General features: G+C 40.4%; 1 protein-coding gene across 1 annotated transcript in view; it reads left to right on the top strand.

Moving 5' to 3' along the window:
• Positions 1-13,717, top strand: part of kiaa0586 (KIAA0586 ortholog) — a 551,477-nt gene that overhangs the window by 462,593 nt on the left and 75,167 nt on the right. Inside the window, exon 27 of the mRNA XM_072267986.1 lies at positions 1,637-1,765. Coding sequence (XP_072124087.1) covers positions 1,637-1,765 — 129 coding nt within the window. The remainder of the gene's footprint in view (positions 1-1,636; positions 1,766-13,717) is intronic.

Genomic DNA, 13,717 nt, shown 5'->3' with positions numbered 1-13,717 from the left:
TACAATAGCATTAAGATTGGGCAGTATTAACATGCTTTTATGAAAGAAATTCCTGTTTTGCAATTCATATAGTGAGTTCTTGAGGTTGTTACTGGCAGTGGATGTGGTGTACGTGAACTGACTGAAAGCCTTTGATAAGGTGTCATACAAGTGATTATTAAAGAAAATGAGACTATATGGCTTTTGGGGTAATATACCGATTTGATTTCATGACAGAAAATAGAGAGTGGGAACAAAAGGATCATATTTGGCTTGTGAGACTGTAATGAGTGAGTGCTGCAGCTATTCATAATCAATGTCAGTGATCTAGCTGAAGAGAGCAAAGATGATGTATCCAGTTTTACCTGATGCAAACCTGGTAGAGGTTGGGTTTGTGGTGATTGCAAACAACAAGTCAAGTGAATGGCTCAGGGTATGGGAAATGAAGACAATGTGGGGAAAATGTAAAGTTATCTGTAATGGACAAAAAATAGAAAGTCATAATATTTTTAAACTGATGACAGATTGAAAGTTCCTGAAATTAGAAGTGACTTGGTGTTCTTATGCTAAAATATTTAGTGATAAAATTTGCAGGTATGGTATGCAATTAAAAAGGCAAGCTACATGTTAGTCTTTATGGCAATAAATATTTGAGTACAAAAATAAATGCATATTAGTAGAATTTTATAAATAGCTGGGGAGACGGTATCTGGAATATTTCGTACGTCTGGTCTCCCTTCTTAAGGAAGGACATACATGTGACAGAGGGAATATAATAAAGATTTACCAATTGATTCTTGGGCTGGGATCTTATCCTTTGAGGAGGCGTTGATGAGACTGGGCTTATATTCTCTAGAGTTCAGAAGACAAGGGGGTAATCCATTTGAAATTAGTAAATTCTTACGGGGCTTGACAGGATAGATTCAGGGATAAAAAATAGAAACTGCAGAAAAATAGCTCAGCAAACCAGGCAGTTTTTGTGGGAACAGAAACAGTTAATGTTTTAGATTGAAGACATGTCATCAGAACTGACCAGCGTTCCGATGAAGGGTCTTCAACAGAAAAATTAATTGTTTCACTTTCCACAGATGGCCTGATCTGTTGAGTTATTTTCCTGCATTTTCTATGTCATTTCAGAGTTGCAGCACCTGCAACTGAGGAGAAAGGAACTGGGAAGATTTTTTCTTTGTCCTGAGGAAATGTTCCTGGATGAAAAAAAGAAGCAGCATTCATTCAAAGGAGAAAAGGTGGAAGAAATAGAAATTTAAGAGCATCTCCACCCTGAGCTAGAGAGCACTAGATTTTTTTGGTATGTGCAACCTGTAATTCTGTGAATTGGTTGTTAAACATGGAATAACTGTCGGGATTTTTGAATCATATGTCTTAAATTTATGTTCAGTGTTATCATGGTGAACTAGGCCTCATAGCTAAGACCAAAAATATCAAAATAACTTGTTACTTTACGCCAACAAAATGAGGATGCTCAATCTAGTGCTTTGTACAGAAACCCAGAATTACAACTTGTTAACTGCAAATTATCTTGAAAATATAGTTCAAGCATGAAACAGGATGTTATTAAGGATATTATAGGAGTTATAAAAATGCTAACAGTTTATTTGCATTTCTCTCTTACATTTAACTATTTTGGTTTGCTCAGGATGAAGATCCTCCCAGTGAGGGACAAGTTATCTCAAAGCCATGCAAAGGACTACACAAGTACTCACTTGGCAGAATGTTACCCAAAGTTAGCCAATGTATATATCCTCCACAAGTACATCATCATGAGGTAAAATGTAGTGTACTTTGTAATAGGTTTGTTGCTTTGTATGGATTCTTCATTAACTACGTACTACACCAAAGTAGAGTCTGGATGCTACATGGAAAAATGCTTCAAGGATTCTGATGATTACTGAGAAAGAGAAAGGCCATTAAGAATCCATAATATTGCCTCCAGAAAAAAAAGCCATATTTTATAAACTTATTTAAATTTTTCTGAGAAAGTCATCGGGGGCAGGGGTGGGGGTGTTGGTGGATGAAAAAAATTCTGGTCTATCTGGAGGTCAAAGTCTGTTGTCAATAGGAATTTGACTCATTGATTAAAGAATTGGCTGCATTCTTGTAGGCAAAAAGTTGCAGAAACTCAACAGTTCCATTACTTCCAAATTTAAATTTTCAGATTAATTTTTTTCACATTCTAACCCTAAGCTTTTTCCTTCCCAGGAGTTTGCATTGTTGCTAGAAGGTAGAAAGTCTGATTACATACAAATTAAATGTCCTCCATCATTTAATAATGTTTGTGACTGATTGAACTGTAACATCAACACTGCATTGCCATCAGTCCACAGTAACATTCGATCCCGTACTTATCAAGCATCTTTTTTTTGTTCTTTAAAAATATTAATGTTCAGCAACTTCTCTATTGTACTTTGAGGCAGTAGTGAGCTCTCTGAACCTAAGTAAAAATACTTCTGTAATAGATTGATTCTTGGGATGGGAGGTTTGTCCTATAAGGAGATTTTAGGCATACCAATTTAATTATCTCTAGTATTTAATAGAATGAGAAGTGATCTAACTAAAACACAGAATATTTATATGAGGCTTGGCAGAATAGATTCAGGGCTGATGCTTCACCTAACTGGGGTGTCTCAAAATAAGTGGTACCATACACTACTGAGATTTCTTCACCCTGAAGCTGTTATTACTGAACCTTTGAAATATCTTTTCCCAGAGAAAATCAAGAACCAGTCAATGAGTATATTCTTGACAAGGCTTGGTGCTTTTTTTGAATGGATATATACAGTGCCATGCAAAAGTTTGGGCACCCCTGGTCAAAATTTCTGTTACTGTGAATAGCTAAGCGAGTAAAAGATGACCTGATTTCCAAAAGGCATTAAGTTAAAGATGACACATTAATATTTTAAGCAAGATTACTTTTTTACTTCCATCTTTTACAGTTTTATAATAACAAAAAAGGAAAAGGGCCCGAAGCAAAAGTTTGGGCACCCTGCATGGTCAGTACTTAGTAACACCCCCTTTGGCAAGTATCACAGCTTGTAAACGCTTTCTATAGCCAGCTAAGAGTCTTGTTTGGGGGATTTTCGCCAATTCTTCCTTGCAAAAGGCTTCTAGTTCTGTGATATTCCTGGGCCGTCTTGCATGCACTGCTCTTTTGAGGTCTATCTACAGATTTTTGATGATGTTTGGGTCGGGGGACTGTGAGGGCCATGGCAAAACCTTCAGCTTGCGCCTCTTGAGGTAGTCCATTGTGGATTTTCAGGTGTGATTAGGATCATTATCCTGTTGTAGAAGCCATCCTCTTTTCATCTTCAGCTTTTTTACAGGGTGTGATGTTTGCTTCCAGAATTTGCTGGTATTTAATTGAATTCATTCTTCTCTCTACCAGTAAAATGTCTTCCATGCCACTGGCTGCAACACAAGCCCAAAGCATGATCGATCCACCCCCCGTGCTTAACAGTTGGAGAAGTGTTCTTTTCATGAACTTCTGCACCCTTTTTTCTCCAAACGTATCTTTGCTCATTGCGGCCAAATGTTCTATTTTAACTTCGTCAGTCCACAAGACTTGTTTCCAAAATGCATCAGGCTTGTTTAGATGTTCCTTTGTAAACTTCTGACGCTGAATTTTGTGGTGAGGACGCAGGAAAGGTTTTCTTCTGATGACTCTTCCACGAAGGTCATACTTGTGCAGGTGTCGCTGCACAGTAGAACAGTGCACCACCACTCCAGAGTCTGCTAAATCTTCCTGAAGGTCTTTTGCAGTCAAATGAGGGTTTTGATTTGCCTTTCTAGCAATCCTACGAGCAGTTCTCTCGGAAAGTTTTCTTGGTCTTCCAGAGCTCAACTTGACCTCCACCGTTCCTGTTAACTGCCATTTCTTAATTACATTATGAACTGAGGAAACGCCTACCTAAAAACGCTTTGCTATCTTCTTATAGCCTTCTCCTGCTTCGTGGGCATCATTTATTTTAATTTTCAGAGTGCTAGGCAGCTGCTTAGAGGAGCCAATGGCTGCTGATTGTTGGGGCAAGGTTTGAGGAGTCAAGGTATTTATAAAGCTTTGAAATTTGTACCACCTGGCCTTTCCTAATGATGACTGTGAACAAACCATAGCCCTAACAAACTAATTAAGGTCTGAGACCTTGGTAAAAGTTATCTCAGAGCTCAAATCTCTTGGGGTGCTCAAACCTTTGCATGTCACTGTATGTGTGTGTGTATGTGTAATGTAATGATGTAAAGATGATGTAATGTTAGTAAGCCTCACCTGTGGAGGGGTAAAAACGAGGTTTACCAATTTTTTAAATAAAAGAACTTGGAAAAAAAAAGCTATGCAAGAATGGGCGTGTCTTATGAGGCATGGACAAGCGACTGAAACGCAGCAAACTGTAGAAACTAGCTAAAAATATAAACTGTTAAAAATGGAACTAGTAGTTAATATCTCTCCCTACTTAGTGGAAATCCTCAGGGTGAAACCCCTGGAAGAGAGATGATTTCAATAAAAGATTTATGAAGCTATTGCTATAGCAAGCACCAGCAATAGCGAGACGATATCGGCAGAGAGTAGTTTCCAAGATCTCTACCATGCAAGTGGGAATTAGTTCTGTTAAATCATACCAAGGGATTTAGTCGTTTTTTTTTGAGTATATATTGTGAATCGTCTTTCTGTGGATACCCACCATTTCATCCAACAAAGCAAGAAACAAGACAGTGAGCCACCTAAGATCGAAGAACCAGTGCGGTAACGAAATGCTTCAAGATGTAGAGGATTTAATTCGGCTGGATGTGTAAGTTTACTTCTCATGCGAAGGATCTGAATTTGATTTTCAGGAAGAACTGATTTTTTTTGAAGACTTTGATAAGTGACTGAATGAGATTAATTTTTTTTAAAAGTTGTGATATTGGAGAATTTGTTGTGAAAGGAGTTAAGCTGTATATATTTTTTTGAATTTGAATTTGTAGACATACTGACCTGAAACTGAAACTGAGGTTAACCATAATACTAAAAAATAATAGGAATTCAGTAAGTTTCCTAACTAACTAGAGATAAATAAAAAGGCAGCTGTTAGTCTGTAAACTTTTAAATAAGGAATCACATTAGATCTAATTAGTTAAAGAAATTGGAGTAATAAAGGTTATTCTAATGAATCTCACTGATTCTAACTAAAAAGGAAGTTGGTTTTTGTTGATATCTGACATTTGGAACCTAAGCAGAATGTTTAAATTTTGAATGGTGCCTACTCATGTAAATATTTTGTTTATATATCTTTTTATAAACAAAACTTACCTTCAGAAGTATGTTTTCTATTCACTGCCTCCTTTCGATACGTAGAGCTTCTGATCAACCACTAGCACCTAGATTAGTACTATGTAATTAGATTTTCTCATAAAGAATGCAGCGACCAGTTGCAGGAGATAAGACAAGCACTACACAGGTGTTATAGATAGCTGGCGAGAAATAAGCAGTAACACAATTCAGAACTGTTCTGCTCAGTGTGGTTTCAAGCATTCAGGCTTCAAGAATGGTAGAAATGACTGCGAGTGAAAGTGAAACAATTTCAATACTTCATCAAGTTACGAAGAATTTGAAGGTATCAACAATCATCTTGAATGTTACAATGAAAAAGAAGATTTGGAGGATGCAATCATCAAAAGCACTGTATGAAGGAAGTCTGTTATCTGCACTCGGTGTCTGCGCTGACTTTGTTCAGTTGGTGGTTGTCTGTCATATCCACCGATGACAGGAAACCTGTGCGGGAGAGTTTTTAAAGTGGAGAAGCCGTTGCACTGGGGTAGTTCCACTCTCTCAACCTCAGAAGTCCTGGTTCAGTGGTCACAAATGGGGTCTTCCTGGTTGCAGTGATGACCATGATTTATTTTATGCTTTATTATTTGTTCTCCATGGAGTGTTGCAGAACTGCCTTCTTGGCAGTTGGATCTCACTGTAGATCTCATACACCCACTCCACCAGAAATGACTTCACATGCATATCACCTATATCACTGGGGTATAAGGCCCACCAGATATCCTCAGCTGGTTTAGCCCACCCATTGAAGCAGTGTACCGGGGGTGTGGCCATCGTTGCATGCAAACAGCTACTTGGAGCCACAGGTGAGCGCCGAGTGTCTTGGGGAAGGGGAGAACCAAAAGTGAGTGAGCTGGCTCAGACTGGACATGACAAAGCCCTTCACCAGAGGTGATGCCCCTCCCTGGATGCACCGTACATGACAACATAGAGTGGACGAATTCCTCCATGGATAACTGTTAGAAATAGCACACTGTTTTATAGTACTGCAGAGGTATTGGTAGTGTTCTAATTTGTCCTGTATTAAACTTAAATACATAATCTGTTACTCAGTTAATCAGAAGTTTGTCTTTTTTTTAATACTTTTTTAACTATTTCCATGAAACTTTGGCTAATTGGGGCAGCAGCTTAATTGTGCCAAAATATACTGGTCCCGATGTGTTCCAACCAGAATCCACTGTATATCTTAGAGTCATAGAAAAGTACAGCATAGAAACAGGCCATTCAGCCCATCTAGTCCATGCAAAAACCATTTAAACTACCTACTCCCATTGACCTGCACCAGGACCAGAGCCCTCCATACCCCTACTATCTATGTACTTATCCAAACTTCATTTAAACGTCAAAATCGAGCTCACATGCACCACATGTGCTGGCAACTCATTCCACACTCATGACCCTCTGAGTGAAGAAGTTTCCCCTCATATTCCTTTTAAACTTTTCACCTTTCACCCTTAACCCATGACGTTTGGTTGTAATCCCATCCAACCTCAGTACGAAAAGCCTGCATGCATTTACCCTATAAAATCTCCTCTCAATTCTCTGTATTCCAAGGAATGAAGTCCTATCCTATTCGATCCCAGGTACTCCAGACCGGGCAACATCCTTGTAAATTTTCTCTTTACTCTTTCAACCTTATTTACATCTTTCCTGTAGGTAGGTAACCAAAACTGCACACAATACTCCAAATTAGGCCTCACCAATGTCTTGTACAACTTCAACATAACATCCCATCTCCTGTACTCAATACTTTGATTTATGAAGGCCAATGTGCCAAAAGCTTTTTTTATGACCCTATCTACCTGTGATACCACTTTCAATGAATTATGGACCTGTATTCCCAGATCCCTTTGTTCTACCACACTCCTCGGTGCCCTACCATTCACTGTGTAAGAACTACACTGGTTGGTCTTACCAAAGTGCAAGACCTCGCACTTTGTCTGCATTAGGTTCCATCGGCCATTTTTCAGCCCATTTTTCCAGCTGATCCAGATCTCTCTGCAAGCCATGGTAGCCTTCCTTACTGACCACTACACCCCAATCTTGGCGTCATCCGCAAATTTGCTGATCCAGTTAACCACGTTATTATCCAGATCATTGATAAAGATGACAAACAACAACAGACCCAGCAGCAATCCCTCCAGCACACCACTAGTCACAGGCCTCCAGTCAGAAAGGCAACCATCTACTACCACTCACTGGCTTCTCCCACAAAGCCAGTTTACTACCTCATCTTGAATGCTGAGCGACTGAAACTTCTTGACTAACCTCCCAATGGGACCTTGTCAAATGCCTTACCAAAGTCCATGTCGACAACATCCACTGCCTTGCCTTCATTTACTTTCCTGGTAACTTCCTTAAAAAACTCTATAAGATTAGTTAGACATGACCTACCATGCATGAAGCTATGCTGTCTATCTTTAATCAGTCCATATCTATTCAAATACTTATATATCTGTCCCTTAGAATACGTTCCAATAACGTTCCCACTACTGATGTCAGACTCAGTGGCCTATAACTTCCTGGTTATGTTTAGAGCCTTTCTTAAACAGCAGAGTAACATTGGCTATCCTCCAATCTTTTGGTATTTCTCCTGTCCCTAAGCATGTTTTAAATGTCTCTGCTAGGCCCCCGGCAATATTTACATTTGTTTCCCGTAGGCCCTGGGAATTCATCCACCCTGTTTTGCCTCAGGACAGCAAGACATCTCCTCTGTAATCTGTATAGAGTCCATGAAGTTGGTGCCACTTGGCCTCACTTCTATAGACTGTTCTGAGTAAATCCAGATGCAAAAAATTTAAGATCTCCCTCGTCTATTTTGGCTCCACACATGGATTACCATTCTGATCTTCCAACATATGGAATACCATTCTTCTCTTTCATGTGTGTCTAACAAACAGAATAACAGGGCATGTATCACCAGACTCAAGGACAGCTTTTGAATGGACATCTCATGCATTAAAGATTAATTCTTGAAATCCCTATCTACCTTGTCACAGTCCTTGCACTTTATTTGTTGCCCTGCATTGCACCTTCTCTGTAGCTGCAACACCATATTTTGCATTCTCAATCTTTTTACTACCTCAGTATGTTTACATATGGCATTGTCCATCTGAGTGGCATGCTGCCGAAGTTTTTCTTCTCAGTGCAATTGACAATAAACCAATACCAATGGTGGAAAGTTAGGAATAGAAGCTTGTCAGCCTCGACATGCTTAGCTGGAGGACATCAGCATCTTTTTGTTGTGATGAATTTGTATATCTGGGATTGGTTGTGAAAACAGGAAGGCTGGTGGGAATTGCCAGTCATGTGATCTAGATTTATTTTCAGGCTTATCATTGATGAACCAGGTTTCAGTAGCCAGGGCCAAAATACAAGAGTATCATGTTATTGTCCTCCAACAAAATTAGGATACCAATCCTAAACTTCTAAAATAGCCCCAGAATTGCAATTTATTAAGTCGAAATTATACTGAAAATATTGTTCAAACATGAACCAGGATCCCATTAAGGATAAAAAAAAGTTATAAATTCTAACCATGTCTACTGAGACTTCAAGAAAGCATTGGATTTCACAAGTTAAAGTATACTATCTCAGCAGGAGTTTGACTCATTGGTTTGGGAATTGGTTCCATTCCTATAACCCAGAGAATTGCCCTCACTCAGTAGTCCTTTGCTTGTTACATCTCCCAGACTAGTTTACATTACATGAGGAGTTGGGCAATAACTTTCCAGTATAATTGTTCACATTATGGCCTTGAGTTCTTTTTCTTTCTCCAGTAGTTTGAAAGAGGAAGTTACATTGTACAAAAGTACAAGTTAAAGCTAATGCATCATTTAATATTTGCCTGCCACCGAAACAGTTCTATGGCTAATGTCATCTTCCTGGCCCTACACTCATTTCTGGAGCATCTGGGCAGTAAAGACACTAATGTTAGAATACTGTTAATTGCCTACACCTCCACCTTCAATACTATAATTCCACCCAAACTCAACTCCAGACTCCTAAACCTGGGACTCAACCCCTCGTTTTGCAACAGGATCCTTGACTTCCTGACCAACAGACCACTAGCAGTAAGGACAGACAACACCACAGCCACAATTATTCTCAACACTGCTGCCCCACAAGATTGCATTCTACTCCCTGTAGATTCACAACTGTGTGACCATATTCTGCTTTAACTTCGTCTGCATGTTTGCAGATGATAATACCTCACTGCGACATATCTCAAATACTGATGAGTCAGAGGACAGAAAAAAGAGAGAAAGCCCAGTGATATAGTATGAAGACTGCAACCTTTCCCTCAATGTCAACAAAACAAAGCACTGGTCAATGACTTAAGGTGTGGGGAGTTGTGTTGCAACGAACGAGGCGAACCCAAGCGCAGGACACAGGCACGGAGGATGTGTTTGGATGCAGACGCGGGCGTGAGCGTTGAGTGGCAAACAGGAGAGTGTGCAGGAAGGCAGGAGACAGGCAGAACTGATCTTGACACTGAGCGACTGAGTTTCACAGGTAAACCTCGGAACTGGAGTAGAACTTAGAAAACTTATCTTGACACGAAGAGACTGGGTTTCGCAGGTAATTCTTGGTCCTGAAGCAAAACTTAGAACACACAGTCCTAAGCGGCCGGGAAACGTTAATTACCACACAGGCAAAACCAACGATCTGGCAACTAGTGGATGTAAAGCTGGGGTTCTTAAGCTGCAGGTCTTGATGAAAACCAGGTATGCCATCATCAAAGGGAATTAGCAGAAAATGGGGAATTAACGGTCGGGACTGTGTCAAGTTGTAGTACACATATTTCTGTACTTGGTGCTGAAGTTGAGAGGTTTAAGTGTTTCAAGTCACTAGGAGTGACCATCACCAACAGCCTGTCACCAGCACTTTTGCTTTCTTAGAAGGCTACAGAAATTTGACATATCTCCTTTGATCCTCACCAGTTTTTATCAATGCACCAATCTGGATGCATCACAGCTTGGAATGTCAACTGCTCTGCCCATGACCACAAGAAACTGCAGAGGGTTGTAGACAACAGTTCAGCACATGATGGGAACCAGCCTCCCCTCCATGGATTCTGTCTATACTTTTCAGTGCCTCTGTAAAGCGGCCAGCATGATGAAACATCCCACTGCTCCAGACATTCTCTCTTGTTTTACCTTGTACTACTTCAGTGCACTGTTGTAATGAATTGATCTGTATGGATTGTCTGCAAGATTAGTTTTTCACTGTACTTCAGCACATGTGACAATAGTAAATCAATTTACCAGTTTGATGCTTCATTTGATTGTAATGTCAATTATGGCTTAACCTTGCACCTCTCTGCTCACCATGTATTACACTACTTTAAGAATATGCAAAGATTTCTTCCACTTCTCTTTGAGAAAGAGAAATTCAAAGACTCACCACTATCTAAGAGAAAAGAAGTAATATTTCTGTATTAAATGGACAACCCTTAGTTTTGAACAGTGACCCCTAGTTCTGTGTTTTCACACAAGTGAACTTGTCCACCTTGTCAAGATTGCTCAGGCGTTCATATACAAACGCTTGTATTTCAGTTTCACTCTTCTAAACTCCAGCATTATTCATCTTAGCCTGTGTAAATATTCCTTGTAGGACCATGTGCCTACTCAAGGTGTTAGTCAATTTCATTTCTTCTGAGCTGCTTCCAACACATTAAAATCAATCCTTAAAAAAGGAGATGAAGGTGATGTAGCAGTGATTGACCGGTGTGTTGTCTGGGATAGAAGGGTTCAGTTAGGAGGAGAGACTGGATAGGCTAGGTTTGCTTTCCATGGAGCAGAGGCTGATGGGTGCCCTAACAGAGGTACACAAAATTATGGGGGGCACAGATTCAGAGGAAAGTAGAAAAGATTTCTCCATAAGAAAGATGTCTAAAAAAATGAGGCATTGGTTTAAATTGAGGAGTAAGGGGGTTAAAGGCAATCTGGGGAAGTTTTTTTCACTGGGATGATGTTTGCAATCTGTGTACTGCCAGAAATAGTAGTGGGGGGGTGGTATTTCACAACATTTAGGGAACTGGCTGAGCACGAATTAACAAGGCATAGAAGGATACAAATCCAGTGTTGGTATTGTGATTAGGATAGATGGTACTCAATGGTTAGCAAGGATATTTCTGCACTCAGAGTATTACTGAGACCACACAGTCTTTGTACAAACTCTCTACTTTGATTCCCTTAGTGATAAACAATGAAATTCTCTTTGCTCTCCTCAGTACTTGCAGTACCTGCGCAAAAACTTTTTTTCAAATCATGCACTGGACCACTCCAATCCCTCCATATCTCTGAGCTCCAAAACCTCTCACCATTTAGGTAATATGCTTTTCTTTTCCCTGCCAAAATAGAGATTTGCACATTTTTGCACATTGCCAGATTTTAGCCCACTTTGTGACCTCTTTATATTCTCTTTACCACTAATTTTACCATATGTAAAAAAGGATGTGCTGGCATTGGAGAGGGTCCAGAAGTGGTTTACCAGAATGATCACAGGAATGAAAGGGTTTAATGTATGAGGAGCATTTCATGGCTCTGTACCTGAAGTTGCTGGAGTTGAGAAAAGTGAGAGGGGATTCTCATTGAAATGGTGCAACTATGTGTCTTAAGTGTTTTTCTCGTGATCTTTGGACACTGGTAATATAAAATACTACAAGTCTCGTTCATTGGTTCATTGGCGTGATTGATGGTGGGTGAGCTGCATGGCCTCGGGTCCTCATGCCATGGTGTCACCTGTGGCAGCCACCCAGGGGAGGAGATGCCGGGGCGGTGGGGGAGAGAATGTAGGTGCGGCAGGCATTCTGGAATCCGTGCTGGGTCAGGGGTTGTCCGTTGCCGTCTATCTCTGCTGTCGGTGCTGCCCTCCAGTGTTCGCTCCTTGGGAGACATGGTGGCTTGCCTTTGTCTGCAGCTGGCCCAGAGCGAAGAAAGCTGATTTGCTTTCGTCTGCAGCTAACCCAGTGTGAGATGAGGAATTCCTTCATCCTTCTTGCAGAAATGTGGCTTCAGGACAACATCCTATACGCCATCAATCTTCGGGCTACGCCATTCAGGGACTTGTGCTAATGTTATTTTGTGACTGTATGTGCTATTGTAACTATTTGTGTTGTGTGCTGTGTGTGATACTGTGTACTGTGCTTTGCACCTTGGTCCTAGAGGAACACTGTTCCTTTTAGCTGTATACATGTGTATGCTTAAATGACAATTAAAGTTGAACTTAAACCCTGCCGAATATTGAAAGGCCTTGATAGAGTGGGCGTGGAGTTGATGTTTCCAATAGTGGGAGAGTCCAAGACTAGAGGTGACAGCCTCAGAATAAAAGGAAGCCCCTTCAGAATAGAGATAAGGAAGAATACCTTCAGCCAGAGTTTGGTGAATCTGTGGCATTCATTGCCCAGTCATTTAAAGTGGAGGTTGATAGGTTCTTGATTAGAAAGGGCATGAAAGGTTACAGGGAGGAAGCAGGAGAATGTGGTTGAGAGGGAAAATCCGCCGTAATTGAATGGAAGAACAGATTTGTTGAGCCAAATGTCTTATTTTTGTTCCTATGTCTTGTGAATACCCAGTCATCGTAACTGTTGGGCAGATTTAAGAATGTAACAAGATGTGTAACACAGCAGGATGCTATCCAGCCCTGCAAGTCTGCTCCACCATTTGTCAATGTTGTGACTGATCTTCTACATCAACATAATTTTCCTTTTCACCACCCCCACATCACTTGATTCTCTTAGTATTCAAATATCTTTTGATTCCATTTTGAACAAACTCGATCACTGAACTTCCGCAGTTGTTGGGGTTGTGGAATTCCAAAAACTCACCACCCTCTAAGTAGAGAAATTCAGATTCCAATCCAGTTTGGTTAATTATCACGTACACCATGAAATCTCTTGCTCACGTGAAGCGCACAGAGTAACAGGATACAGGATAGTAATAAATAGCATAAATAGAGTAATGAGCACAAAGTAACAGAATGATGCAAGATTGTAGTGTGATTTGAAGTACCACACTAAAGCAAATCAGCTTTCCTCGCACTGAGTCAGCTGCAGACAAAGGCAGTACTGATGGCAGAGACGGTCTGCAGGAGCCAACCCCTGACGCAGCACAGATTCAAGCATGACCACTGCATCTGCAAAAGGATATGCTGAAGTGACAACGACAAAGTGATGGAGAGAGGTAGGATTAATAATCCAACAACCTGGCAGCTCCATCAGGAAGGGGAAGTGAAAGAAGTGATTAGTTCAGAAGTCTGAAAGTAGTGGAGAAAGAAATACTCCTTCATCTGGTCATCCAGGCTTTCAAACTCCTGGAACTTCTTCCAGAAGGTAGAAGAGAGAAAATGGAATCCATCCATCCTTGATGGGACTATTAGCCTTCCTGAAGCAGTGCACTGTAATGATAGACTGGATAG

Source organism: Mobula birostris, chromosome 1, assembly GCF_030028105.1.
Source record: "Mobula birostris isolate sMobBir1 chromosome 1, sMobBir1.hap1, whole genome shotgun sequence".
Classification (NCBI taxonomy): Eukaryota; Metazoa; Chordata; class Chondrichthyes; order Myliobatiformes; family Myliobatidae; genus Mobula; species Mobula birostris.
The sequence above is the reverse complement of the archived record's forward strand: the minus strand, read 5'-3'. Positions and strand labels throughout refer to the sequence as shown.